The sequence below is a fragment of the Stigmatopora argus genome, chromosome 17 (genome assembly GCF_051989625.1).
Source record: "Stigmatopora argus isolate UIUO_Sarg chromosome 17, RoL_Sarg_1.0, whole genome shotgun sequence".
NCBI lineage: Eukaryota > Metazoa > Chordata > Actinopteri > Syngnathiformes > Syngnathidae > Stigmatopora > Stigmatopora argus.
This window is the reverse complement of record NC_135403.1, coordinates 3,497,230-3,523,709: the sequence shown is the minus strand read 5'-3', so window position 1 is coordinate 3,523,709 and position 26,480 is coordinate 3,497,230. Positions and strand designations below refer to the sequence as shown.

The 26,480-nt window shown below is 39.0% G+C and overlaps 1 protein-coding gene across 1 annotated transcript in view; it reads left to right on the top strand.

The window, feature by feature from the left end:
* The first annotated feature begins 965 nt into the window (after positions 1 to 965).
* ofcc1 (orofacial cleft 1 candidate 1) overlaps positions 966 to 26,480 on the top strand; it is a 68,890-nt gene continuing 43,375 nt past the window's right edge. The window contains exons 1-5 of the mRNA XM_077624801.1: positions 966 to 1,085; positions 2,743 to 2,861; positions 23,410 to 23,670; positions 24,599 to 24,851; positions 26,037 to 26,200. Coding sequence (XP_077480927.1) covers positions 2,782 to 2,861; positions 23,410 to 23,670; positions 24,599 to 24,851; positions 26,037 to 26,200 — 758 coding nt within the window. The 5' untranslated portion in view covers positions 966 to 1,085; positions 2,743 to 2,781. The remainder of the gene's footprint in view (positions 1,086 to 2,742; positions 2,862 to 23,409; positions 23,671 to 24,598; positions 24,852 to 26,036; positions 26,201 to 26,480) is intronic.

Here is a 26,480-nt window from a genome sequence, read left to right as displayed (position 1 = left end):
GATGCAGACAGTCTTAGATATATTTAAACACAGTTGGGATTTTCAAGCCAGTTTTACACCCGTGTCAATTCATCTGTCAGTTCTCGTACAGCATGTCTTTTTTTAATCTTTCGCTTGGACATATATAACGGCATCATCGGGATACATTTGGCAGATGGCAATCGAACAACAACAGCTTGGCAGATCATTTATGAAAAGACTGAAGAGCAGTGAGGGCAGCCTGGTGGAATGAGTGGTTAGCGCGTCAGCCTCACAGCTATGGGGTCCTGGGTTCAAATCCAGGTTGTTCCACCTGTGTGAAGTTTGCATCTTCTCCCCGGGCCTACGTGGGTTTCCTCCGGCTACACCGGTTTCTTCCCACATTCCAAAAACATGCATGGTAGGCTGACTGGACACTATGAATTGTCCCTAAGTATGAGTATGAGTGTGAGTGTGCATGGTTGTCCGTCTCATTTTGCCCTGTGATCTACTGACCACCGATTCTGGCCCGGAGTCAGCTGGGATTGGCTCCAGCGCCCCCCGCTATTCTAATGAGGATAAAGCGGTTACTACATGAATGAATTGTTTTTCTATATATACCCCTGGCTGGTATTGCAATGAAACCAAATGGATTAGGGTGCAGTTTCCGGTTTCCAACATCAAAATTGGATCAAAACTGTTTTTAGTGCTATTTTCATTTTTTTTAAATGTCAGTTAGTAAAATAAGGGACTACCTTATTTGGCTCGCTGAACTCCAATCGATCAAGTACCCTCTGAAGGGATAGTGAGAAATTTGAACATTCTGTATTGTTATAATGTTATATTAAATGTTGAACTTAATGCAAGAATGCAAGACACTCACGCAAACCCTGATGATCTGGACTTGTATGATACATTTGGTAATTATGTGATAATTATGTAACAGCTGTGTTAGATTTCTTAATTTCTCTAGCCAATTAAAAAAAATGCTGAATTTGTTTTGACTGCAGTTTTTCACTTCTTTATGGGATTCAGGGAAGGTTTCTTCCCCAGGAGCCAACTCTGGCATTGTGGGAGCAAAGACTCATCATCACAGGGAGAAGGAAGAGGGTACGACCCATTTGAAGGTAAGAGAGATTTTAAAGGACACACATTCCCTCCCTTCAAATGAATAACCTTTTCAGCTTTGCACTGCCTTGCCTTTCCCACCTCTTGCTTCACCCCCAAGACTCCCCAACTCTCTCTCCCACTTATACAAGCAAATACATGTATTCAGCCTATTATCCAAGATCTGTCAAGAGGCATTTCACACTAACAGTTATTTTGGAGTCTTCAAGGGTGGTTTTGATCTGCATGATTTGCTAAATTCAGTAAAATCAGCAAAGCTATAGCCAGACCTCCTCTTTTCTCTTCCAACCATGAGAAAAATGTCAAAACATGTTTGCATTGTGAGGAGGACCTAAGTAAAATATATCCAAGTCTGCATATTAACTACTACACTGTGACACTTTGAAGAAATAGTTTGTGTCACAGAGTAACTTGATTTTGCTATAGGTGTTTGATAATGTTTAGTTTAAGGTTGTTAGAAACACCCAACCTGTTCTATTCCTGTGAATCTCTATCCTCCCTCTGCTGATATACGCATGACCAACCATTAATCTATGGGATCCTGTTTAAAAATGTATTCGATGCTAGGAGGTCTTAGTTTCTTGCAGCTTCAACAGACAGTTCTTTTCCCCTCCTGGTTGTTAAAACCTTGCTAACTCTGTCAAATGCTGTGGTGCGGAAACCAGTTGTCTAATGATTAAGTGAAGTGATCTCCAACCTGCCCCAGCCTGGAAGCACAAGGGATCAAATTTCGACCATTCAACTTGCAGTGCAGACCTAATTAAAATGAATTTTCTCTAGGCGACCACTTTGCCCACAGGGCAGGAATCCAGCTGTATACGAGATCTGCTTTTAAGGTATTGCATTAAATTTATTGCAGGGGGACGCCAGAGAACATTGTGGTTCATATACCCACTGCATTTTCCCCCTCTCACTCTCTGTTTTCTTTTCCACTCATTTCCACCTCTTTATTGTGATCATCACTCTGGAATCCAAGCTTTCTTTGGCAAAGATTGCCCTATGAAAACGAATAGAGCTTTTATTGCACCTTGCTCATTTACTACTTCCTGGGCATTGGTTTCTCTCAGGAGAGACAGAGCGCGGGAGATGAAAGAGAGGAACAGGTTGAAAAGAAGAAAACAGAGTGAGGTTGCAACCATGGAGTTCATTAGCATACATCAGTATGAGTATTTCACAACTTCAAACTGAAAGGCACTAAGCCCACCCAAGGGCAACACAGGGCTGACAGGGCAGGGATAGCAAGCCGTTAACATGTTGGCAGCTTAACAAATAATATCTATTCCCAAGTACCTTGGTGAAATATTTAAAACCCCACTTCCTGACTCCATTTGGCTGTTTATGATGGTGACAGTAAACGACTTGTATGTGTGTGTGTGTGGGGGGGTGCTTCTTAAATATCATATATTTAACACCACCATCACTGCGCACACATTTCCCAAACAATCTCCACTTGAATGATCGGATGCCATATGCGATTTCACTATCACTCTCGTCTCTTGTCAATCGCGCAGCTTTTCAGACACTCCAAAAGTGTCACACACGCTGTCACTGTCACTGTCACTGCATGCATCCCCCAAGATAAATTCCGAGGCTTGCTTCCTGCTTTGCTTACAAATGACGTGTGCATGTGTTCTCCCCAATTGCTGCTCTTCACAGAAGAAGCCAATCAATAAGACAAATAGCCGTGGCCCCAGCATGAGCGACGGCAGCACACGCAAACACAGTATGCAGAATCTCAGCATAGAAGAGATGGAGGAGTACACGTTCTCCCTGCTGTAAGTCTCAAATATACACTTAATGGACCAAAACATTGAATCCTAAATTATTTGTCTTGCAAGACATTCAAATTTTATGATGCTCATTTTGTGGGAATATTTGGGGACCGAATCATTTTTTTGTGTTACTATAGCCCTACTATAGGTGTGAAAGAGATGAAAAGATATGTTTGATAAGAAAGAGATTCAAACTCTATCAAATATTTCAAATTACAGTTGTACCTCTACTTACGAAATTTATTGGTTCCAGAATTTTTTTCCTAACTTGGATTTTTCGCAAGTATAACTGTACTTTATATGTAAATTCTGTCATTCGTTCCACAGTCCTAAAAAAAACTACCAGGTAAAACCTTAAAACAATGATTAAAGGATCCCACTTTTGTATGAAAATGCGAGAAACAGGCAAAAATGATAAGAACATTATTTAATTATTTTTATTATGTTCTATCCGTGCAGTAGTACAGTACAGTAAGGAGGAAGCTATCGTTAGCACACAGACACATGCACAAAATAATGAACATCGAAGTCCGTGACGACAAACGGCGGTCACAAGAGAGTTGTTGTTGTTGTGGGATGCTCCAAGTGATAGTAAAGCAGGCCACAATGTTACCGGAACAATTTCAAAATATGATAACGGATACAGTAATACCTCGACATACGAGTGCCCCAACATATGAGCAATTTGAGATATGAGTAAAATTTCGAGCAAATATTTATCTTGAGATACGAGACAAATTTTGATATACGAGCATACAGCAGACGCGAGAGGCTGCTCATAAGAACATCATGGGGACTGTCTTTCCCATCGGAACTCCCTCATGTAATGTCTCTATGAGCACTGGGCAGAGCGTTGCATTTTTTTCAGTGTTTTTTTTCCTCCGTTAGCCAGTGCAGAATGGAGGAGCTTGCTCGATAATCGGAAAGGAGTATATACTACTTCTCATTGGCAAGTGGTCGTGCGTTATACTATTGTGAGGACATTTGTGTGCATCATTTTTTTAATATTTTGAAGGGAAGACAAAAGCAAACAACGCTCGATAGGTTTCTTTTAGCTGCAGTTGAAAGCCAAGGTGGGGGTGGGGCAATAGAGCCAACCCGGCAGAAGAAATGTATAAAAATGTAAAACAAAATTTGAATTAAGTTTAGTGTAAGGTTAGATTACATTTATTTTTCAGTGTCTGTATCGTAATCCAAGTTCATTTAAATTTATTTATGTTATGTTACGAGTGCGTTGCCGTGCAAAAAGTTTTCTCTCTGTCTAATTTTAGTACTCTTAAACATCATAGCCACAAGTTATTTGTTACTCTGTTAATAGATGGCGAATTAGAACAAATAAAAATGTTTTTCCAATCCAATATCAAGTTTTTCGTGTTTTTACAGAGGGTTGGAACAAACTAATTTGTTTTTCTTTCATTTTCTATGGGAAACGTTCATTTGAGATATGAGTAAATAAACATACAGGCTCAGTCCCTAACGCATTAAGCTCATATCTCGAGGTACCACTGTATATGAAATGCATTTACGTTTTTGGGGATTTCGTAACTTGGATCTTCTTTTCGTATGTTGTGACGGTCATTTGCATATAAAGGGTTTTGTAACCTGAACATTTCGTACCTAGAGGCATTCGTAAGTGGAGCTACGACTGTAATCGGAAATACATTTATTGATGTATTTTGTTTAAACTTCATTTATCAAGAATAAGTGATTGAGAAGGAATTCTATACACAACACTTCACCGGAGTGAAAACCAAAAAATATCCTGAGAGCCCTATTGGTTACACGGTGACAACATTTTGGGGGGTTGAAACGCCAAAAATTGAAACTCTTTCCAGAGTGGCTTCATCCTGTTGTGCAGAAGTGAGTTTTGGGTGACATGCTACTGTTGAACACTACGTAGCAATAATGAAACAATATATTTTTTACCAGTGAGTAGGGTGAAGATACTGATGACGTCAGTGCTTGTAGCAAGTGTATTAAAAAACATGTCTTGACATAACAACCTTCCATATGGCCTAATTACTGTCAATGCTATACATAAACAAGCTGTCTTGTTTTTTTTAAAGTACTGTGAAACAATGTGTATATGTACTCCATATTAAGTTGGCCCTAGCATTGTCCAATCCAAGCAACATTCATCTAAGGTTTTCACTAAGTGCGGTTGTTTTCCACTCAATGTGAAATCAAAATTAGGTGATTAATTTCCTTTTCATCACAGCTTCCTGGAAATAGGAAAAAAAAAGTTATTAAATAAATAAATAAATGAATAAAAACAAAGAAAGGGCTGCAGAATTGTAAACTATGTTCATACTGCTTCAAAAGAAGCTTAAAGCAATATGTCCTATTTCAACTACAAAGTACAGTACACACAGGTATTTTTTTCCTCTGGAAAATAACTAACATTAAAAGGAAAACGCTATACTTAAGGGCATGGACTTACATGACAAAGCTTACCCTGGAGATTTAAAAGTTGTATCCTTGTTTCCTCATTTTCGCAAGGTGATAATTTATAGCTGCTGGTGACATGTAAACAAGATCAGAGACTACTCACTCACATCTTGTGAACATACTGAGGGAATTCAAATGATTACCATGTCATGCTAACAAATGAGGACAGTCTGGAGAGAAAGCGAACCTGCACAAACTAAAAAACCATGCAGTGCCCAGATAAGGCTCATGCACACAAAGAAATACAATTAGATGTTATTCCACAATTATTCAGCGCGTTCTTGCTTTGTTTTCAGACCTCTGAGCAATTGCAAGTGTACAAAAGACATTCAGTTCTTGATGAGGATTGCACTGGGATGGAGGCCCAGCTCCACGTGTTGCTATTGATTTCATCTTCACGGGTGAACCTATTACGCCATCTTTGAGCTAAAGGCTGTTTTATGACCTCACCTAATCAGAACATTAGAAAGACACCGTGCTGCTCTCAGCTTTCATGGGGATATAAAAGACACCGCAAGCTCAAAGTCATTGCCTCACGCATCCCTCCCACTGTGATGTTTGACTTTGCCAAGGCTTCTCCACATTACCTGAGGACTAGAAAACTATGCAAGGGAGGTATTTATCATTTAACTTTTTCCCCTGCATAATAACGATATTGTAGCAGATCGATCTTCTCAATGATTCTATTGGTGGATCTCTGTATTAATCGTTTATCAATGCATGTGTGCAGTATGTGCACATATACCACGAACAATAGTGTAGAACTCGTGCAGCAAAATATTGAGGTATATTACTGCCATCTATTGAGCTACAGGAGAGTGAGCTAATTAAGATTTGTCCAGAGAGTCGTGTATTATTTAACAAATATTTTCTAACTGTGGGATTGATTTGGGATGTACAAATAAATAACAAAATGCATTCATTCTTGGTATATTGTAATTTGATGCACCTTGAAGCAAAAATCAGGAGAGGCTGCAGCTTGTCTCAAGAGGCCCAGTGGTACTGTGTTCACTGAAACTAAAACAAACACAGAACACGTAGTATTTGTCATATTTGTAGCTGCGGGTGCAATTTCAATGCCCGTACAAACTAGAGGGGTATTCATCAACTGTCTCTCAAACATATGACAAGTGACATGATGTAGGAATTAATCAGGCAGACTTGTCAGTTGCATTGAAGTGTGTGAGTCAGAAACAAAATCTTATTTTTACTCATATACTTGACACAAATTTATTCCTTAAAAAAAAAATGCAATTTCCCAGGAGACAGAACTGCACAATCATAAACACTTACTAATAAATACAGGTGAGCAAATGAATAGTGTAAAAAAAAATCATTCACTGTTGTTTTCTGTAAGGTCGTTTTTTTACCCAAATGCAGGCACACACGGAAATGGAGACACTGAAGTGTTCTTTTAATAACATAAACCTATTCTTTAAAAATAAACCTGAATTTCAAAACCAGGGAAAAAGTACCAAAGTACAAGCAAAGAACAAAATCAAACATACTGGGGGAATACGAGAGACACGGGGACTAGGCAATGCGTGAACAGATTATCTCACAAGAATGACTAAGGGTTTAAATCAGGGGTCCCCAAAACTGGTCCTCAAGGCCGGGCCTCAAGGGTCCTGTTTTTTTCCAACTGATAAAGCACAAAGACTTTAACCAATTAGGTTTCTGCTAACGACCTTTACAACTCCACTCCACCCATTGCGTGTGAGAGGCAGTCATTGTTCTTTTAGCTTAGTTTCTTTATGCTAGTCCTGGACATTTTTTGGACCATTCAGGCCAGGAAAGCTACCAGTTCTGATGATTAGCTCCTGACTACTGAGGGACTGTGCAGATCAGCTTGGAAGAGTGATTCTGCATATTTTCAACCTCTGCCTCAGTCTGCAGAAGGTCCGAACCTTGTGTGGGCTTCTTGTGTGTGGTTCCAGTTTTATCTAGGTCTACATTATCTTTTCCTGTGTCTGTGCTTGCTACTGCTACAAACTGAATTTCCCGAATATGGGATGAATAAAGGTTAATCTAATCTAATCTAAAACAAGCAGCACTTGACTCTGATCAACTGATTGCAGTTGTAAAACACCAGATTGGTGAAAAGATGCTGTCCTGTTTATTTGAAATGAAATCCTGCGCACTCTGCGTCCCTTCGTGGAATAGCTTGGAGACTGCTGGTTTAGATATACAAACAGCGGTTGACGAGACAATCAGAAAAAGCTGGGTCACATGAAAGACAACGGACAAGGAGAGACAGCAGGACCAGCCAATAACAGGTGAAATTAATTGGTAATCACAAGGACGAGTCACACAAAGGAACAAACAGGAATATTACAAAAAATAACCCAAACTACCCAAAAGGAACCCAAACCTAACAGTTTTGTTTTCCAGTATTTGCTGTTCTTGCTACAGACTTAAACAGTTAAGGAAACCAATCTATTGATGATGATAAGGATTTTTGTTCAGGAAAGTCACTTAACTGGATTCCAACTTTTGAATTTGTCAAGCTGTATTGGTCAGTCTTTCCCCCAAAAATATTTTGCTCTTTTCCATGCCCCCATCTACTCCTTTTTTTTCCCACCGTAATTCACAATGTGATCTTTGCTTGATAAATGCGCTGTACTAGATTAATAAAAAAAGGATCGTTTGAACATTTAATTTTACCAATCTTTGATATTTCATTGAAGGGAGCCCACACACTATTGGTGGTGCTTGTACGACACTTGAAGAATCACTAATACGCAGGAATATGTTGCGCTGAAGATATGTCGGCTATTTTTGCAAAGTCCGAACCACTATGTTCGATCAATGTTTTTTCACTAAATACAGTGGCGGGCATTGCATTTCACATTCTGGCCTTCAGCAGTGCTCTATCTGAATCAGCCCTCAATAACTATTTTATGGCTATAAAACTTTACCTGCAGCTACAGCTGCGACACATACAAAAATATATATAATTTAGGAATATAGCCACATTTTTGTACCTGTTTTAGTAAATCTGTAAATTCAGTAAATATGCAAACCAAATCTATTTCTTCTCCTCTTTAAGTGATTGAGGGTTGACAAAACTGCTCTAAAATCAACACAACAATATATACTTGCTTGATTTTGATTGTTTAAGGCAATTGTATGATCAAAACGTATTCTATGAGATGGGGCCTGCAGATCTGATTATAAAAACCTCCGGGAAGATTTCTGACCCTGGCGACAAATAATGGCTGAAATGTGATTGGTTAAATGCTTAAATATGAAAGCAGCGCAACCAGGGAAAAACAATGAAGGGACGCTGACAGATAATTTTGAATTATTTAATAATTATTCATACACAATAAGATCATTTTTAGGCCAGCTGAGGCAGGCCTGACGGCCCACAACCGACTAAATACCAAATGCACCCATCACATATTCATTTTTTTTACAGCATGTCCATGAAGATCTGAATCAGTACGCACCCACTCTCTGCCTTGCAGTCTCTGAAGTCTTTGATTGGTTTCTTCCAGAATTTCTCATTCTCTTCTAGTTTACATCCTACCTGTGTGGGATAACTACTATAATTACTTTAAAAATAACACCCTCAAGTTTCTGCCTCCAAAGCCTAACCCAGTCTTGCTTTAGGACCTTCGTAGATAATTTCCTTAAGGACAAGCCATGCACTATTTGTCTTCCCCTCTTCACCAGGGTAAAAACCTAAAAACTGACCTTAAGCTTCTAGCCTTTCTTATGTCCTGATCTCTAAGACACACAATATATACCTTCCTACCAATAATTTTGTCAATCATTTCCACAGCTTCTGTTGTCACAGTTCAAATGCCAGTGCCACTTTCAGTTCCAGTCTGTTTTTTTCAAGGATGGGACAGTCGAATCACAGGAAAACTGTTGTAATCAGAGTAATTGAGAAAAATATATTACATCTAATTAGTTCAATTATTAATATTGTAATTACATTCAAATACACCCCATTAGAGAGGCCGAGCGTGGGGGAGAGAAAGACATCATTTGCTTTGTTTGTTACTCTGTAAACATTCTGCTACAATTGTGTAAGTTTGGGTGTGATTGTGCATTTTGTCAGAAAGGATACTTGGCGTAAAATCTTGTGTACCAGATGAATTGTGCGGATCAACAGCTTATGCAGTGGCGACCCCTGACAGGAAAGGCCAAAAGTATAGATGGCTATTGTTCTAAGAACGGTGTATATATCAGATCATCACATTTACCATTCCAAATTCCTCTTCTTATCTGATGATTACTACAGACGTTGGCAGTATTGCAGCACAGCATAGTGGTATAAGTGTAATAGACTACACACACAAACGTGCACATCAAGTCACGTTCACATAATATGTTTTTGTGGAGTCAGAGGGAACACAATGACCTAATTTCCCTTGGTTAGCTCGCCTCATTGGGGACCAATGTTCCTCTTCACATGTTCACCCCCAAGAATCAGATTGGAGATTGCCGTCTGTTTACATGGTCATGTGTAAGTTTATTTGCAAAGGGCTAATGTTGATACTTCACAAATGCAGGTGAACTGGGTCTGCGTGAAACTAAATTTAAAAAAAATAATGTCAGTGTTATACCGAAAATAAAACAACAGATGGTGGTTGCCTCTTAATCATGTCCACACTGAAACTTTAAATCACAAGGAAGTGCAGGGGTCAATCAATTCTGATGTAAACCTGCTCAGGGAGGTGTGTGGATCGCAGTAATGGTCACCCCTGGGTAGTTTTTCTATGCTGAAGGGCAGGCAGGCAGGCGGGCTTGTGTGTACTAAAGAAAAAAAGAGCAGGCCCATGCCTATTACTGGCCGGGCGCACATGTCACAAATTTCTGAGTCCACACATGCTCTGGTCCTCTTGGATTGGAAGCAAATGACTTCATATTCCAGTCACACACAAACAGTAGAAATTCGCACAATCAAGCCCACTTCCTTGTTTACGGAAATTGGAGCAGTCAGGTTACTGACAAGCTAAATATGGCAAATGATTGGTTATTCTACTTTGATGTGGCTGTCAGTCATTCTGTGATCCTATTGGTGGGTCACAGGAATGCATTTCCCACAGATACAGAGGGAGGCTAGGACGTTGCAAGTGACAGTATAAGTGATTTCTTCATATATGTTCTTACTATGTGTGTTTAAGGTCTGAGAGGACATTTTTTCTTCTTTTTGCAAAGATATTTTATCTTTTTATTAAACCTAAAATCTGTTATTTATGCAAATTTACCTTTTTGTTTAACCCCCAAATGTCTAATAAACATAACATTTTTTCCAAACATGTTCACGAAGATAACCAAAGTAAACTGTTTTTTTAAATACTCAAATACCTAATATTAAACAGAAATGCATACAACCTCATCTTGCATTAACTTTAATGTATCTGGATTAAAATTAAGAAAAGTATATGAAAGTGAAGCCACTTGATGTCTCTCTCATCTCATTTTCTGAACCACTTTATCCTCATTAGGGTCGCGGGGGGTGCTGGAGCTGACTCCAGGCCAGAGGCGGGGTATACCCTGAATTGGTGGCCATCCTATCGCAGGGCACAAGGAGACAGACAACCATGCACACTCACACCCATACCTAGGGGAAATTTAGAGTGTCCAATCACCAAAGACATGCATGTCTTTGGAATGTGGGAGGAAACCGGAGTACCCGGAGGAAACCCATGCAGGCCCAGGAAGAACATGCAAACTCCACACAGATGGATAATGACCTGGATTTTAACCCAGCACCAGAGCTGTGAGGCCAATGCGCAAACCACTCGCTCCTTCGGGCCGCCCCATTTGTGATCTTTGTACCGTTTGTCAGGATTTATATACTTGCTTCCAAAAAGAATGCCACTCTCCTTGTAAAAATAAGCAGCAAATGAAAAAAAAATTAAACATGGATTCCTAACAACATGAAACTCTTTTTCACTGTTTTTGAATATGCATTCTTTTTCTTTTTGCTGTCACCTGCAAATAAATTTCATAATTTCCAATGCACAGTGCTATTTTAATTATACTATCATATACAGTGTTCAAGTTGGGATTCCATTATTCTCCTTTAACAACATCCCAAATAACTGCCACAGAGCTATCATTTTGTCAATGAAACTCATTTATGTATATGTATGCAGGGCTTTGCTAACATACAAAGCACATAAAGCTCCAATAAGGTAATTGTTCTGGGAGCAAATAAAATAAAAATAAATGAGAAGGACTGAGCAATATATGATGTAAAACAGCTGATGCAATATTTACAATAAGCTATCAAGGATACTTTTGTCCTATTCTCCTTGTTTACTGCCAATGCGCATGAGCAGAAAAAATGGCCCTTCGTGCATAGACTGCTTCTAATTGTGACTGTGGTATGCTAGACATTCCCTAAAAATGCTTTTCCATATTATCTCACTCGCCTGACTTCGGTGCTGGCTTGATTCCCGCTGGTGGCGGTAGGGTTGTGAGTTTGAATGGCCGCCTGTCTCTCTGTGTGCTCTAAAGCTGACTGGCAACCAGTCTAGGGTGTAGTCTGCCTTCGCACAGTCTGCGGGTATAGTCTCCAGTAACCCGCACAATCTTTGAGGATAAACAGTAAAGAAGATGAATGATTGATATTATCTTAGTTACTTTAAGTTATTTAAAGAAAAAACAACATTTTATGACGTGCATCCCAGTGAAAATAAACTTCAGTTCAATACATTGAAATGAAAAAACATTATTAACAAAATGGAATTTCATTTTGCTTATGTGTAATTTTGGGGAAAAAAATACAAATAAAAAAACATCTTTCACAGAAGTTAAGTTACACTTTACTCTGTGTTTTCTGTGCCTTTAAGGGCATTACTATACTAGTCGTTTATGTTTCATGTATATTGTTTAGGCTATCAAGGAAGTCTTTTATATTGTATATACTGTACATGACTTGCTTCAATTAGCTTGCAACCATTTCAGGGGTATCTTGCCTGCTAACACAAAGGTGCAATAGGCTCTAGCACACCTGATGGTGTAGACCACATGAGTCAACCTGATTCCAGAAAGGGCCAACAGGGTGCAGGTTTTCCTCTGTACTGAAACAGCGCAGACAGTTAGGCCAATGAGGAGGTCTGCTGGAAGAAGCAGCACTTGACTACAATCAACCGATTGCAGTTGTAAGAGAACAGATTAGTTAAAAGGTGTCGTCTTGGTGGCTTGGAACAAAAACCTGCACCCACTCAGCCCTTTCTGGAATGAGTTTGAAACCTACGGTGTAAACTGTAGAGGTTTATTCGCCTGACTTTGGTGCGTGCAGGTACGTGTTTGATTGCCGCAAGTGGCGGAATGATTTTGAGTGTGTATGGTCTATCTTTTGCCCTACGGCTGACTGGTGTCCACTCTGGGGTATAGTCTGCCTTTTGTCCAAAGTCAGCTGGTATAGGCTTTGGGAACCCCCGCAACCCTTAGAAGGATCCACCGTACTGAAGAAGATAAAGGCTCCTGCACCCTTTATGAGATAATGCGGCAAACAAGATTCATTAAAAACTACAATGCATGGCATTTTTATTATAGAACATTGTTAGGTTCCCCAATAGGCATTCCCAAATGCATGCACAAATAAAAAAGACAGGACACTCCTCTGTGAAATTCTTGCAAGAGAGGATCGAACCAACTCACCTTCGTCCAGCTTTATTCTGGCGTTACACACATCTTTTTCCTGTTTATTAGCTTCAAGGACCCTAGTTACAATAGATATCCTAGCTCTCAAGGGAGGCGTGGGAAAACAGGCATGAGAAGTCAATGGTCAAGGACCCGAGTTACAATATACATTTACAAATACATTTCAAACTATTGGTATGAGAAGAGCATAAATTAATGTAACTTTTTCTATTTGATAAAACAATTGAACTGTAGCATAATAACTTAAAGGTTCAAGGCAGATATCATTGTTTATTCTACATTTCTGAGGCAAAATTAAATTGCTAACATCCTTGCCGCTCATGGAAAATACATTGCTCTCCACATTAATACTTTAAAGCAGAGGTCTCCAAATCGGTCCTCGAGGGCCACTGAGGGTGCAGGTTTTTGTTCCAACCGATCTAACACAAACAGTTTAACCAATGAGGTTTCTGCTGGGAAAAAAAGAAGCACCTGACTGCAATCCACTTCCAGGATACCAGATTGGTGGAAAGGTTTCCTCTTACAGGTTGGAACGAAAACCCGCACAAACTGTGGCCCTTTCTAGAATAGTTTGGGGACCACTGCTTTAAAGTGACACCCCTGAACAATTCCTACAATACAATTATGTGATCTCATTATGCCACTCTTTGATACATGTTGAGAAATGTTCTCTCAAAAGGGACAAGCTGAAGTATAAGAATTGGCATACATACAATGTAGTACCGATAAAGCTGTCTGAACTGACCGATAATTTCTGACACTCTTGTCTTGACTCCGACAAAAGCCTGAATACTACTACCTTTAATTTTGTAATTGCTCTTGAGCTCAATCTAAAAAAAAGACCAATCTCGAGTACTGCAGAACTCCAAGAAAGTCATAGACTCTAAAAACACCTCAGACCGTCAGCAAACAAACAGACCATCTCATGCATGCCCAACCATGGTATAAATTGCCTGAAGAAGGTGTACCCTGTGCAGGAAAGGGTGGCAGTGTAAGCAAAAAGAAAATGAAGAGAAATTCCCAAAGAAATTTATAATCAAGGGAATGAGATGTAAACAACGATACACTATCACCAGTCCTATCTCTTTCTTTGACACATCAGATAATCACACTTCCATAATCAGTAAGGCAGTCATGCATGTAGGCCAGGAAGAGAACAATCACATTATCTGTCAATCTTTTAAGTCTATTTCCACACTGTCAATGTTTGCCTTCTACATTTTCCGATAGCATGCGCTTCTTCAACTATGTGTGAAAAGATGGGAGGTTAGTGCATTTATAAACAATACCACTGGCCCACATATGAAAATGGCAGGAAGTAAGTAACTTAATCCTCCAAATTAAAGGATTAGTCTGATACATTTAAGTGGAGTGGGGGATGTAAGCCTTTCGTGCAGTGGAGAAATATTCTTAGTGTTACTTTCTAAACCACCTAATACTGCCCATTCTCATTACTGAATCATCTTTTAAAAAAGCAGTCTGTTTGTACTGGATTTTCTTTCTTTTATTTATTTTTAAGAGCAACTTTTCCAAGAGATTTTTTCCCCAATTGATTGTCATATAATTTGCAAATCACAAAGCCTGGCAAAGTTTTGAGAGAATGATGAGTCAATTTTTTGCAAAACAGAAAGGCAAACATATCCAAAGCGAGATAATTAGGAAACAGCTTGTGACCTACATTTTACAGAATCCTTTAAAGTGCATTAAAATGTAACACATGCCAATGTATTTCTGTTCAAATGGTTCATTACAACACTGGGTCTGGGCCACGTTCTATCAGTTATTCAAGGGACACACTATAATTTTAAATGATACGGTATACAAACCTGCCTTCCCATTATATTGTGTTATCATTTTAAATTTGTGGGTGCCTTAGTAAAAAGAATTCAGAAGGGAGGAGAGATTTCACAAAATGTTTTCTTTGGAATGGGAACAAGGATGACACTCAAAAGTCTAAAAATATTCCTCTTTCATGCATCATCAATATCTTCATTACATGAAAGATGGCCGTCAGTTCGAGTTTGCCATTTTCATTTAAATGCCACTTGACAGGGGAGCATCTTGCCTGTGTTTATGGCACACTGATTTATTTTTAATTTTTGTTCTACCTTGCAACTGCACTTAAAAATCCATAGAAAACCCCAGAGTTGGCAGATATGTCATAAAGCTTGGAGAGAAAAGAAGGCCCTAATCATGTTGGAGAGGCAGACACATATTTACATATAAATTTACAACAGAACATTTTTTTCCTGTTTTCAGTCCTTTCTCTCTAGGGTATTGGAATTAATTACAATAACACTTGCACTATAAACCCGGTAGGCAAAAAGGAAATCCAGAATTTAATTCAACAGACAACAGAAGTTAACTGGTAACCAGTCTGTTAAAGGGCACTTAAAGAAAGAACAGCTATTCACACACACATTCACACTATCTCTGAGCGGGAATTGATCCCCTATGAAGCCAATGTACAACCACTATCAGTGCAGTATGTGATAGCTGCTTTGTTTCTGAAGAAAAAAAAATGCATATAACTTATTTTCAATGTGACCACCACTGGCAAATGAATCTTATATATGTATCTACCAGTATCCACCATTATCATTGTCATTTCCTTTGTTGCCTAGACGTTTCAAAATTATTTTATTGGCCAAATTTAAACTTCTTATTCCTTTTTAAAAGTTTTTGAGGACTTTAACAAAAAAAAGTGAAATGGTGGCAGAAACGTGAGTAGGCCAGTTCTTCGCATGACTGACTTTATTTTACTCATTTCCACTCATCTGAAGTCAGTTGGGCTAGACTGTAAATGTTGCTTTACTGGTATTAGCTAGTCAGTAATTATCAGATTGTTGTATGAGCTAGTCACTAACTTGGAAATGACCAAGACAGGCATATTAACTTCCTCATGATATTGATCCTAATAATGTGCTTTTGATTCATACAGTATCTCAGAAATATGATTTTTCTTAAGGTTTTCCCTTCAAAGTAACACATTTGTACTCCATATTAAAATCATGAATATGGAGGTGAAAATTGTGAATTGGGGGGCGGCTTATACGAGAGAAATTGTAAAATTCTACAATTTTAAGGCAATTTTAAGGGTGTGGCTTATATGCGAGTAAATGCAGTGTATCTGACTATCTATATATCATGGAAAATACAGTCTGTTTTCACACACTGCACTTCATCTCAACTCACCAGTGGCCAACTGTCATGAGAGATATTTGCTATTTTTTCATGAATACTATTAATATTCATCAGCCCAAAATTGCTGGCTAAGTGTTTTCTCAACACATGTGCCTGTGTATGCAACCACAAAGGAACTTGATAACAACTTGAAACAACTGAAGACCTCAGAGAAAATGCCCCCCCAATTTAAAAAAAACAACAACAACAAAAAATAATTACAAATATATATATATATATATATATATATATATATATATATATATATATATATAGATATATATATATATATATATATATATATATATATATATATACCCTCGATTTTCAGCAGTGGTTTGGTATTTTTATCCCTAGCTTGTATTATTGCTTAATTATGAAAAGTTGCTTATACAACAAATCACTTTTTTGTTGTTGTTTTTTTATTTATGTATTTATTTTGGGGGGGGGCTGAAATTTTCTCTGAGGTCTTACGATCGTATGTCGAGGTACCACTGTATATATATATATATATATATATATATATATATATATATATATATATATATATATATGTATATATATATATATATATATATATATATATATATATATGGTACCTCGACATACGATCGTAATCCGTTCCGAGACTGAGATCGTATGACGAGGTTCTAGTAACTCGAGCGGAGGTTTCCCATTGAAGTGAATGGAAAAAATTTAATTCGTTCCAGCCCTCTGAAAAAACACCCAAAAACAGGATATTGGATTGGAAAAAATGTTTTATTTCTTCGAATTCCCCATCTATTAACAAAGTAACACATAACTAGTGGTTTAATAGCAATAAAATGTGTTTAATCTAACTAAAATTGGGCGGATTTCGCCGAGGGGAGAGGGGCACAAAAGGGGCGGGGGGCTTCGTTTTTTTTCCACACAATGCACTCGTAAACGGAACAAACACTCCACCCTCACGTTCGCTATCGATGGGCTGTTTGCTGTTGTACTATTCCTTTCAAAATATTCCGAAAATGACACAAATGTCCTCACAATCGGATAACGCACGACCACTTGCCAACGAGCAGCAGTCTTTTATCAGCGATCGCTCCGCTGCTCATGGGAGCTTCGGGGGCGCTGGCTAGCGGCTCCCTTTTAGCTTGTAGCATCTGCGTTCGCATCCCCTCGAACGGCGCCTATGATAGAGTTGCTACCATTGATGCTATTGCGGGGAGTTGCGAGCCAGTGCCCCTGATGTTCTTATGAGCAGCGAACGAGAAGTAATATAATACTCCTCGTATTAGATAAAAATAACAGGAAATGCAGCAGCTGAGCTTACCCACGTATTGATTGTGGGTAAAGTTTTATTCTGAGAAAGAGTGCCATTGCCTGTCGGCGTTGTGTGCACGAGTATACTTCATTACCCAGAAAGCCCTCTTTTCCCCGCGCATGCGCATTGTGCGTTTCCTGGTCTGAATAACTCATTCGGTGCTCGTAAATATTGTTATACACGAAAGATATGCAAAAAAGACAGTGCCATGGCCACCTGGCTTGGTTGCATGACGAAATTTTGATCGCATGACGGGCGAATTATTCGATCGAAATTTCCGTCGTAAGACGAGAATATTGTATGACGAGCAGTCGTGTGACGAGGTACCACTGTGTGTGTGTATATATATATATATATATATATATATATATATATATATATATATATATATATATATATATATATATATATATATATATATATATATACACACACATACATACAATACATACACACACGTTGGTAGTCTTTTTTGCGCGCTCCACTCTCATCCCTTATGTTTCATGGCTGGGTGATCAGTGTTTTATTTGTTTTGTTTGTGTTAAACTTCAAGTGTATTTACCTGAAAAATGCTTAATAGATATTGTTTATGCATCTTGCATAAAATGTAAAAAAAAACTCACTGGTGCCTGCCATTACTCGCTCAGGGGCCGCCATTTCTTACCTTTTACTCGTAGCTACCGTATTATGCGCCATATTTGTCGCTCCAAGAATGATGACTGAATAGAGAGTATGGCCAATACAGTCATCTCATCTCATTTTCTGAACCATTTTATCCTCATTTGGGTCACGGGGTGTGCTGGAGCCAATCACAGCTGTCTCGGGGCCAGAGGCGGGGGACACCCTGAATCGGTAGCCAGCCGATCGCAGGGCACAGAGAGACGGAAAACCATGCACACTCTCACCCATACCTAGGGGCAACTTAGAGTGTCCAATCAGACTACCCTGCATGTTTTTGGAATGTGAGAGGAAACTGGAGAACTCAGAGGAAACCCACGCAAGTCCAGAGAGAACATGCAAACTCCACAAATTGAGGACCCACCTGTGATCGAACCCTAGAACCCAAAACTGTGAGGCCAACACGCGAAACATATGGCCACCACCCAGTTAAACATCAGAGCGATTTAATAAATAAGTGAAGTGCAATTCTTCTAAATGTCTTATGGTCCGATATTTCTGCCATCAAAAACTGAATATGAAAATGCTAAACAATTTTAAATTAATTTATTCTCATTCAGCTTTTAATGAAAATATTTAAAAAATATAATTTCAAATAATTTTCTTTATATACATGTTAAGAAATTCAGATTCAAGATATTTTTTTTCTGATTCATGTTAAGTACTAATTCAGTTTATTATTTTTCAGATTCAGTTTCTGATGACACAAATGTATAATAACCAAAAAGTACCCTCCCAAAAAAGTTTGATGACCGTGTGACTCACTGTCTGCGAATTAAGAGAGACATATATCCAGACAGACAGATTCCGGTGAATTATAGTTGGATTTGAGATGCAACTCAGGATTAATGCATCAGTAGTCCTTAGGCAGCCTAACATCTTCTCTAGATAGACACTACAAAGTGAATACCACAGGCAAAAAAGCAACACATTTTCTGGTACTAACAATAGTTAAAATATTTTGAGCCTAGTTTAAATAATATTATCCAGATGATCTATCTGATCCGTCTATGATCAGCTATTGCTAATTTTGTATAACATGGCAGTGCATATACATTTTTACTTTAGGTACTGTCCCTCAGCTCAGGGTTGGCATGCAAAAAAATCATGTACTTGCCTGTATGACATGTTGTGAGTTTGTGTCTTCAGCTGCTCCATCTGTGCCCTTCATATGAAAGAGAATAGTTGAGCAGAGACACAAAGGGCAGCACAGAGGAGGCAAAGGTGCCGAGGGAAGCTGAGCACTGCTGGAAGGGATTGGTATCTGCTTTTGTGACAGCACATTTGTGCACAAATATAGCATGTGAGCTGCTTAACGGGCATTTATACAAGACTATTTTAATTGAAAATGAATATACATTATCTCGTGTTAGTTTTATCGCAAGGCAAATGTTTTCAGTGTAAAAAAAAGAATTAAAGCTTTATGATGCTGCCAACACCGATTGTATGTATATATATAAATTATATATGTATGTATGTATATATATATATATATATATATATATATATATATATATATATATATATATATATATATATATATATATATATATATATATATATATATATATATATATATATATATATATGGAGTTTGCATGCTCTCCCAGGGCCTTTGTGGGTTTTTTTCCAGGTACTCTGGTTTCCTCCCACATTTCAAAAACATGCATGCTATGCTGATTGGACACTCTAAACTGCCTCTAGGTATGAGTGTGACTGTGAATGGTTGTCTGTCTCATTGTGCCCTGCGATTGGCTGGCCACCGTGTCCCCCGCCTTGTGCCCGAAAGTCAGATGGGATATGCTCCAGCACCCCTCGCGACCCCTGTGAGCGGTTCAGAAAATAAGATGAGAGATGAGGTTTGTGTCATGTTTTTTCCTCCTAAAGAAACCACATTAAAACAAAATAAATACTTATCTACCCCATTTTCCATTTTCAAACTAAAGAGCCACATGCGGCTCCAGATCCTATGGTTGCCAACCCCCGGTCAAAGCCATGAAAGCATAAAATATCACTACTGGAGCTTTTTGATTAATGCTTTTCCATTTACAACATATGCAGGAAAATTAACTACTTCAACTGTAGCCAGTGGAGTCATATTGCAAGTCTTCTTTCAAAGTTCCTGTTTTGTTCTTAATGTTCTTAAGGCAGCAACATAATCGAATTGAGTACACCCGAAGTGAAGATCTCAAAATTAGCCAAAATTAGGCATTTCCCCTCCCTGTATAATTTGGTTAGTTAGTGTAACAAGGAGGTGGGTGTGATTTGGGCTGCAGATGTACTGCTAGTAATTCGGCATTTTCACTCTCATGCTGGTCGCTGGAAGTTCAACATTGAAACTCATGGCACAAAACTTTGATGATCGTAAAAAAATATTATTACTCTACATAAAGATGGCCTAGGCTATAAGAGGAATGCCAACACCTTTACTAAGACCATACAGCTCGTTATGAAGACAAGTTTGTCTCAAAACAGGCATCATAATAGTCGAGTGGGCGCTTGGCGTCATATCCAGAGGCTGTTGTTGGAAAACAACTATGGGTGCTGCTGGCATTCTGCAGAAGTTGAATGGTGGGGGTCAGTCTGTAAGTGCTCAGACCATACTCCACACACTTCATTCAATTGGTCTGCATGGCTGTCACACCAGAAAAAAAGTCTCTTCTAAATACAAGGCACAAGGAATCCTGAAAAAAAGGTTTGCTGAAGACAAGCTGATTAAGGATAGAGAAACCTTGTTACATTAACCAGTCACATTACACAGTCAGGCGAAATGCCTCATCGGTTCAGAATTTAGGCCTATTTTGAGATTTTTACTTGGGGTGTAGTCACTTTTGTTGGCATTTTTTAGTCATTTTTAAAATACAATAAATGTCTTTTATTATTCAAGTTCTACAGTGACTACTTTACATTGTATCAAATTGTCATTTCTTCAGTGTTGTCCAATGAAAAATGCATAAATGAGAAGGGTGTACTCACAGTTTTTAAATACAGTGGCAACGATTAGAAAACCGTGAAAACATGACTGTTTTTCCATGTGGAGGTAATTTCAAGTTTCTCCCTCTTGATCTTTTTCGGGTGGTTTTCCACTCATGCTGGTTTTGTCTTAAATAATTATCTCTACTGGCAGTATGAGGGGGTTCCTTAACCCAGGGGTCGGCAACGCAAAATGTTGAAAGAATAACGCGCCTCTTCACCATCTGTGAATGGTTTTCCACGCTGTATTATCTCCAGGGTTGCAACAAAATGTTGTTTGTGGATGCAACCCACTTCTTAATATATATATACTATAAGTAATGCAATCCCACTTTTAATCTCTTTCCCAACTGGGTAAATGTAGCATGCCTTACCTGACTGTGGACAAGCCAGCATACCTTCTTCACATTCTTTTTGTTATTTGACAACTTCTGCATTGGCAATGAATCCAAACAATTTGGTTCAAGAAACATTGAATCCTATGTTTCACTCCATTCTTTTTCTCTTTTCTCCTTGGGATCCATGGCCCATCACACAGACGCTGGTTTGTTTACAACAGCTACCTACCTAGCATCCCACCCAGCTGATAGAAACGTGTGTTACAGGCTATGGCACAAATCTTTGTTGAATGAAATGTAGAAATGTAATATTCTACTCATTCTTACAACATTGGAAAATGTTAAGAATATTTGCATCATGTTTGTCCTACAAAAACCCTATTAAAACAAAAATATATATTTCTATCCTCAATTGTTAAACATTAACCCTACAGAAGTTGCACAGGTTGTTCAACTTCTCCAGGATAGCACATCAGCATGCACTATAGCAATGTTTAATGTGTCTCCCAGCATAAGCTCATGAATATGGGCGAGATTTCAGGTGGTTATTTTTGGAAAGCTGGAGAGGGCCATAGTAGGTCCTTAATCCATCAGCAGGACCGATACCTTCTCCTTCGTGCAGTGCCATATAGAATGACCTTCAAAGGGTCATTGGTGTGAATGTCTCTACCCAAACAATCAGGAACAGACTTAAGGCTTAATGTCCAGTAGTGGCCCCTCTATTGACTGCCAAGCATTGTGTAGCTCATCTGGCATTTGCTCATGAACACCCACATTGGCAAGTCTACCACATGAAAGAGTTTGGAGAAGACAAGGAGAACGTTATGCTGTTTGCCTACGTCGTTCAAAATGACAGGTTTGGTGTTGGGTCGGTGATGGTCAGGAGAGGCATATCTATGGAGGGATGCTCAGAGCTCTAGTGCCTAGGGAAATTGTGCTCTGACTGTTATAAGGTATCGCAATTAAATCATTCAACCGATTGTCAGACCCTACGCTGGGGCAGTCGGCTCTGGTTTTATCATAATGCATGGCAATGCCCGGCATCATGTTGCAAAAATATGCAGGCAGTATCTGGAGGATGATGGAATTGAAACAATTGAATTAATGATTCCCTGATTTATATCCAGTAGAACATCTGTAGGTTATTTGTTTTGGTCCATTAAGCGCGACTCTAATGAGGATAAAGCGGTTCAGAAAATGAAAATGAAAAAAATGGAGTACTCTGAAGATATTTAAATAATAATAATAATATAATTTCACTCTAAAACATATTTTAACCATTGGTTCAATATCTAATATCCAATATCTAACCAGACACAGACACACAGGTGGCCCGGTTGGCACGAGTGGTTAGCGCATCGGCCTCACAGCTCCGGGGTCTTGGGTTCAAATCCAGGTCACGTCCACCTGTGTGGAGTTTGCATGTTCTCCCTGGGCTAGGCCTGGCCTGGCCCTAGAGTCCACCTACTGCCATTCTGCATCATGGAGAAGCAGCTTCCTTCTAAACTCTACCATGCCAATTAAAAAAAACATTACAACATAGGCGGCCCAGTGGTTGAGTGTTTAGCGCATTAGCCTCACAGTGGGAGACCTGGGTTCAAATCCAGTTTGGTCCACCTGGTTGCAGTTGGCATGTTCTCCCCGGGCCTACGTGGGTTTTCTCCGGGTACTCCGGTTTCCTCCCACATTCCAAAATCATGGTAGGCTGATTGGGCACTCTAAATTTCCCCTAGGTATGACTGTGAGTGTGCATGGTTGTTCGTCTCCTTGTGCCCTGTGATCGGCTGGCCACTGATCCAGGCTGTTCCCAGCCTCTGGCCCGGGGTCAGCTGGGATAGGCTCCAGCACCCCCTGCGACCCTAATGATGATAAAGCGGTTCAGAAAATAACACAGACATGCACACACACGCACACACACACGTACAACATTATATAATAAAATAAAAAAATAAAATAATGTTATCAGATACAGTGAGTTGCTGTTCATGTCTTAAAACAGAACTCCACAGGACCGGCAGGGTTCTTCTCAGCTGTTCAACCCAGCCAACTTGGCCGTTTGCATGCTACCATTGGAGCTGGGCCTGTTGTTGCTGCGGAAACATCCCCACCACCAACAACAACCATGTGGAAACTGGCAGGTCTCTGTTTTGCAGCTTGGCCTCATTATACTTCTGCTGGCTTTGATGTGGTTTGTGAGGCTCTACCTGCATTACTGCAGCCAGTGGCTGTACCTTCAGGCCATAGCAGTTCCTGTCAACAAGTGAGTCCAATTCCTTTGATATACACACACACACATACACGCAACTGTATGGATGGGGAGGGGCTTCCACAATATGGATGCACGCAGACAATATACATATAGACAAGAAACAAATTATAGCTGCTTTTGTTATGCACTCTTCTCCATCCTGTTGAAACCCTTGTAAATAATGGTCAAGGTTCGATATTTGGTTAGACCTTTGCACATGTATTGTCACAGAATGAAATAATCCCAACACCAACATAAGAGTTTAAAAACGAATTTTATATCATCCCTGTTTGTTTTAGTGTACATGCAATGGCTTTTAAACTTTCAAAAGTTTAGTCCACAAGAACCAGGCATTTTAAGAGCCTGAAAAATTATGTTTTTCTAAAAACAGGTTCCAGAGTGGCTGCTCTTAAAGCACTGCCCTTGCATTTTCATGTTGAACACATACCATATCTTTTATGGAACAGTGATGCAGTTGTCTGAGTGAATATGTGACTGACCATGAATACAACCAACATATACAACAACAGTGATAGATTATTGTAGCAGATGTTCTTTGCTTTACTTCTGAGTTGGGATTCCATTTAAAAAAGAAGCTGCACTAATTCAATTAATCATCATCTCACACACATCCTTTTACCATTGTTGTCATTGTGATGTTCTTAAAATGTCAAAGTTTTCTGCGAATATTATTGCGTATTTCATTGTTGTACTATATCGCTAGTAACAGAGCAGCAGGAAATTTCAATTTTTCGAAGGCGATTGTCATTAATAAAATTACAATGTACATAATTCACAATTAGTATATAGTGCATTAATGACCTGAAAAGTGCCCCAAAGTAGGAAAACATTTTCAACACAAATATGTTGCATGGATATTGACAGTTGCACATAATCCCCGGCACTGACTTCAAATCCTCTTTAATCGTCTTTCCAACAGATTCCAATTCCATGCACACACGGTGGACCTTGTATACCAGAGTTCGTTGCTCCACACCCGCGAGGAGCTGGCAATGGTGGTGGTGGGTCCCCTGACCTTGAATGCAGTAACGTTCCTGCTGGTTCTGATCAGATGGGGCTGTCAACATATATTTGGCTCACTCCCTTCCTTCACGTCAAAGTTTATCATGGCTCAGGGAGTGTGGACAGTCCTGCACCCCTTGGCAGTCCTTGCAGTGGACGCTGTCCTCGGGGTAAGTCACTTAAAAATAACTTGGACACTTGTGCACTCTAAATAGGAATTCACTTTATCTAGGTAGTGACATTAGATTACAGAATAAAATTGGGAGAGCAGATGATAAAAAAAGCACATAGCAAAGATAGTGTTTTGATTTTAATAACTACACATTCTGGATGTGTTGTTTAAACCATATAATAACTATTTACTTGTTCTTATGTTTAGTTGTAATCTGTCAGCCAATCGTCTATATCTCCTTAATTGTATGTGCTAACAATCTTGCCCCTTTTGATCATACTTAAGGTATCATCCCAATCAAATATTTATTTGTTAACAAACGCAGAGGAGACAAAAGCAAAAAAATTACACCCCTCCTCTAGCTGGTCACACACTAGTGTGAATATAATAGAAAGTAATTTAGTTGGTAGCGGCCCGACGGCTGAGTGGTTAGCGTGTCAGCCTCACATATCTGAGGTCCTGGGTTTCACCTGTGAGGAGTTAGCGTGTTTGTGTGGGTTTTCTCAGGGTACTCTGGTTTCCTCCCAGATTCTAAAAACATGCATGGTAGGATGATTGGACACTCAATTGGCTCTAGGTATGGTTGTCTGTCTTCTTCTACCCTCTGATCGGCTGGCCACCGATTTAAGGTGTTCCCGGCCTCTGGCCCGAAGTCAGCAGGGATGGGCTCCAGCAACCCCCATGTCCCATGTGAGGGTAAAGCGATTCAGAAAAAATTAGTTGGTCATATCAAAGCTCATCATTAAAGTCGTCAATTTGGTTAACGCCAGGTCAGCTTACAATAAACTCAGTAATTAAAGGTTTTGTCAGATGGAGAATACTATGAGGTTGCAGACTTTGTAGGTTTGGGTTTCTTATGCTTACTCTTCAGTAAGAACCTTCATGGGACATAAAATGTTTTAATCAGAATTGTTACAATTTGGACAACAAAATACAAATCTCTAAAATATAAATAAATAAAAACAAAAAATATACCTTTAACTTTGTTTACATTCCAAAAACTGTTAATTCTATTTTGTGTCCAATTTGACCTAAAAAAAAAGTCTACCAAATAAATATGCAAACCTTGATATGGTGTTTTGGTATCCCAAATCCACATCCTAACCCATTACACAATGGGGTAATATTGTATTGCATCGTTAATTGTTTAATGATGTTTGTTTATCATTTTTAATATTTTTAGCGCTTATCCTATAGCCCGGACAGACCAGTTGGCGATGCCGCCAAACTCTTCTGGCACTTCCACAGAGTCGATCAATCAGGTGCAGCTGGGGTGGCCATCACCATATTCCTTTACGCAGTCATCTTTCTTCTGTCTTTCACAATCTTCTGCATTTATATGCTCAGGTGAGACTGATAGAACTGAATTAAAATGCTACTGGAAGCTTAATAGCAAAAATGGTTTGTCCTTGTGTATTAATTTTTGTCAATGTCTGATGAAATACCGCAACTCCAAAATTGAAAACAAACAAACAAAAAACAAAAACAAAAAAAATGTTGGAGTTTCCAAATATTGCTTGTTCAAGGTGGCATTGGGCACTGGCTGTGGGACAGTTCAAAATTTTAAACATCTAGCATCTTTATGTTCCACTCATCTCTTTGAGATTGACATCACCCATGTTAAATT